Below are 4321 nucleotides of genomic sequence, written 5' to 3' on the forward strand. Positions count from 1 at the left end.
GTATAATGGTAAAATGTGTACCAGAAAAATCGTATGAATGTTGAAATCAAGTGATTCTCGCAATTATTAAAGAATTAGAAAAGTCTGGTCTTTGATTAAAGATTATGCTAGAAAGTTATTTAAGAGAACTAAAAATAGTAATATGTGACAAGGCCATCAAAAAATAGCACCAATTTAAAATTGTATTGACGAACAAAGCCCACTCCAAAGAAAACAAGTCGCCGTCAAATATTAATGCAAAACTTCAATGGTGGCTACACGCATACATGACAATACGGCAAAACAGGCTAAATACGAAATCGAAAAATTATTTTTCATATTTTAAAGGAACCCCATGGGCAAAGCATCCACCGAATCGCTCTCTACAAAATTGGGAAAAAATATTTTTTATCCTTTTATCTACGAAGTAAATTTGCGTGATATTTTTTTTTGCAAGTTTTCATGTCGATGGAACGTAAATATCTGGACATGAAGGGCCATTTATTCATAGAATGTTTAGCCATTTATTCATTAAAAAGTTTCATGGCCGTCAAATTCCAGTAAACGGTACGGGTAAACGCCTGCTCGCCGCCGTTATAATAAAAGGATTAAGCACCTTGGCCTGCTTCTCCCGTGGACGATATTAGGTGTTGTCCGGCATCGGTCATTGAGGGCGCTGAGGAAAAGGAAGAAAACCAGAAAAGTAAACACAACGACCTCCCCCTCCGGCCGTTTGCAGGTCTGGTGCAGCAACTAGGGCCGTTAAAACAGTTGATCCGGACTGGCACTTATCCACATTCTCCACATTTCTATTATTTCTGTTTCATTCCATTGGAAAGAACAAATATGTTACGTTTTTGATGTTTTTCTAATAGTTTTATCCGTATAATATATTCAAAACACTCCGAATTTCGAGCGCAGATACCAATTAAAATGGCTTTCATTGTCAATTAATTTTTATACGTTGGCTTTCATTGTCAATTAATTTTTATACGTTATCGGTTTCGTAGCGGAATCGTAACCTGAAATGACTTTCAGACCCCAGGGTCGGTTATAAAAACGACACGGTCGACTGATAGGGATCATTATCGCAATATTTTAGAGACCCCAATCCCATGTGCAGATGGCCCAATTCGCGGGATGAGATGCTGCTACGGTTAGTTTGAAGGTGCGTTGCATGTAGAAGTTATTATAGTATTATCTTTCTCAAAGTCTTCTTAATGTCTCCATATTCTTGTATTTACTGCCCTATAGAATCGGACATTTTTTATTGGAAGAAATCATAAGTCTCGTTAACCTCACATTCTATATAACTGAGATATGTTGGGTTCTGCAATCAGTATCAACTTAGATATCATTTCCGACTTCGTTTTCTAAGTAAGATAACTACGCGTTTATCGCTTTTCTTGGTATTTGAACGATTTGCAAAGAAATGGCGCTTCTACAACTGGTGACCGTGTTTTGTTTCTGCTGGATAGCTGGTGTGGCTTATGCATTAGATAGCAGCTGGCAATCCGCGCATGCTACTTTTTATGGTGGCAGTGACGCGTCAGGCACAATGGGTAAGTCTACCTTGCCTGAAACCCGTTGAAAGTCAATAAGAATAGTTATAACCTCAAAAACATTCCATTGAATTAGGTAGTTACGCTGTTTTTATGAATGGTATTTGTAATACCATATATTAGCTAAGTAATTGCATGGTGTAATATTGACAGAGGGTGCGTGCGGATACGGTAATTTGTATAGCCAAGGTTATGGTACGAGCACTACAGCTCTGAGCACGGCGCTTTTCAACGATGGAGCTACATGTGGAGCCTGCTACGAAATGAAATGTGACGATCAGTCTGACCCTCAGTGGTGTCTGCCCGGCAATGTGACAGTTACTGCTACTAACTTCTGCCCCCCGAACTCTTCTCTTCCCAATGACAATGGAGGATGGTGCAATCCACCTCTCCGACACTTCGACATGGCTCAACCTGCTTTTGAACAGATTGCCATTGACAAGGGTGGCATTGTTCCCATCATGTTCCGAAGGTAATTAATGTTTCCTCTTCTTCTATCAACGTTATCCTCTAAGTTTCGATTTTTTTACCAAGTTCACGGTAACTGGGATGGATGACTACGATTCAAAATTAATGTTAATGCGTGCAGAGTACCATGCGTGAGGACAGGAGGAATTCGATTCACAATCAGTGGGAACCCCTATTTCAATTTGGTGCTCATTACCAACGTAGGAGGCGCAGGGGACGTGGTGGCTGTTTCCATCAAAGGTTCCAACACTGGTTGGGAAGCAATGTCCCGCAACTGGGGACAGAATTGGCAGAGCAACACCTATTTGACTGGGCAGAGTCTCTCCTTCCAGGTCACCACCAGCGATGGATCAACGATCACTTCCTATAACGTCGCTGATGCAAATTGGCAATTCGGCCAGACCTTTGAAGGACTACCGATATAAGCTATGTAAAGCAGAAGCGACGAAGCTGATGCTGTGGAAAAATATGTAGTGGTTGCCACTCGCTTTTAAGTGTATACACCTCTCAGATTTTCTTCGAGTTCAACTTGGGATACAGAGTTTACCGCCCGCTTCTGATTGTTGCTGCTGTTTGTAATTTTCTTTTCCTCGCTAGCTATATGTCCGACTGGTAGGTCGTCCTATGTACAAGTTGCCTCTGTCGTAACATAACATCGGAACTACGGACCTCTTCTTTACAAGATTGGGTGTCGTACACTGCAACTATATTGAAGGGCTTTATCATGCTCTTAGTATGTAAGTCTGAATTAAACATCGATCTGCCCATTTATGCGCTAATTTGGGGTGGCCACATGTTGTATGAGTTGCACATTTCTCCGTTAATTAAATTGATGATCACATAGATGCTTTGTCCATATAGAGTAATTGAGTTGATTGGCTTAGATAGCTGTACTGTATAGAATTGTATCGAGATCACTGTAGATTTAACTTGCAACTTGTATTTTTTCTAGTCCGTTTTAAGAGGAAATGGTAAAACGATGCCACATTTTACAGTCGGCCTTCCTAACACTAAACTTCTCTGCTTTCTCAAGATTGATCTCACTGTTAATTGCAGCTAAATAGGGAAAACAACGGTTGTGATTGCTTTCTCTTTTTTCAACAGGAAAACACGTAACAGCTTCATTATTAAGTGTTTGATATAGCAAATAGCAGATATCAATCCTCTACAGATCGCAAACATATGCGTCAAACTATCAATCGAAAAACTTTACAAGAAAAGGCAGGATAACCAGCAATAACTTTCTCACAAGTGGATAAATCTCACATACACCATTAAGGATATTTTTAAGACAAAACAAATCTTTTGCGTTAAAACGTTACTTTTTATTTTAGTTAATTTACATTAAAATTTAATATCAATTGAATTATGTTAAATAGTAGCACAATCACACAAAGAAATGTGGGTGATAAACACTTATATATCCATATCAAATATGTATATCAATTATTAATAATATTAATAATTAATGTAATTGAGGTAACTCTTCAAATGAGATTATGTTTATTCATTTAGGTTGTTCATAGTTATATACATGAGAGAGTGACTGATGAGTTTCATCTAGTGATGACTCTCAACTTTCTCTTATTATTTATTTATACTATTACAGTTGTTTACCCAATCCTTATGATTAGGTGTCAACATTCCCCCCCTTAATCTGAAAGGATGTTGGTGAGTCCAAGCATCATTCTGGATCTTTCAACCATGTTGGTGAGTCCAAGCATCATTTTGAATCTTTCAATCTTTTCTCTCCCAAGCGCTTTAGTGAAGATATCTGCAATCTGCTCATTAGTGGAACAATGGCAAAGATGGATTGTTTTGGCCTCACATGATGTCGAAGACATTTTGTATTGATGTGCTTCGTTTGATGATAGAACTTTGGGTTCTTGGCCAACTTTATTGTTGAGGTATTGTCAATTATGAGCGGAGCCGAATGTACTTGTTTTACCTGCAAATCTTCCAGAATTTTCTTGAGCCACAATTTCTTTTGTTGCCACATATTGTGTCTTTTTTGTGGAATCTGGTGGAACTGATTGTTTGCATGATCTTAGGAGATAGCTCCTAATCCGAGACTCATAGCATAACCAAAAGTAGATATGCCAATTTCTTTGTCTCCATCGAAGTCTGAATCAGAGTATCCAATCAAGCTCATGTCGCCCACCTGTCTATACTTGAGTCCAAAGTCTTGAGTTCCCTTCAAATACTTTAGAACTCTTTTTGTAGCAGACCAATGTCCCTCACAAGGCTTTTTCATAAACCTCGAGAGGATTCCAGGAACGAACGAAATGTTGGTCTGGTACCGGTTAGGTAGT

The 4321-nt window shown here is 38.9% G+C and overlaps 1 protein-coding gene across 1 annotated transcript; it reads left to right on the forward strand.

The window, feature by feature from the left end:
* Positions 1–1338: 1338 nt before the first annotated feature.
* LOC149236384 (expansin-A2-like) lies at positions 1339–2777 on the forward strand. The gene is made up of 3 exons (XM_089461556.1): positions 1339–1541; positions 1695–2013; positions 2131–2777. Exons 1-3 carry the CDS (start codon positions 1412–1414, stop codon positions 2432–2434), a joined length of 753 nt encoding a protein of 250 aa, XP_089317682.1. The 5' UTR covers positions 1339–1411; the 3' UTR covers positions 2435–2777.
* The last annotated feature ends 1544 nt before the right edge of the window (positions 2778–4321 follow it).

This window comes from Pinus tabuliformis, chromosome 8, assembly GCF_031772625.1.
Source record: "Pinus tabuliformis cultivar Carrire ecotype Pingquan chromosome 8, CPIR1, whole genome shotgun sequence".
In the NCBI taxonomy this organism is placed as follows: Eukaryota; Viridiplantae; Streptophyta; class Pinopsida; order Pinales; family Pinaceae; genus Pinus; species Pinus tabuliformis.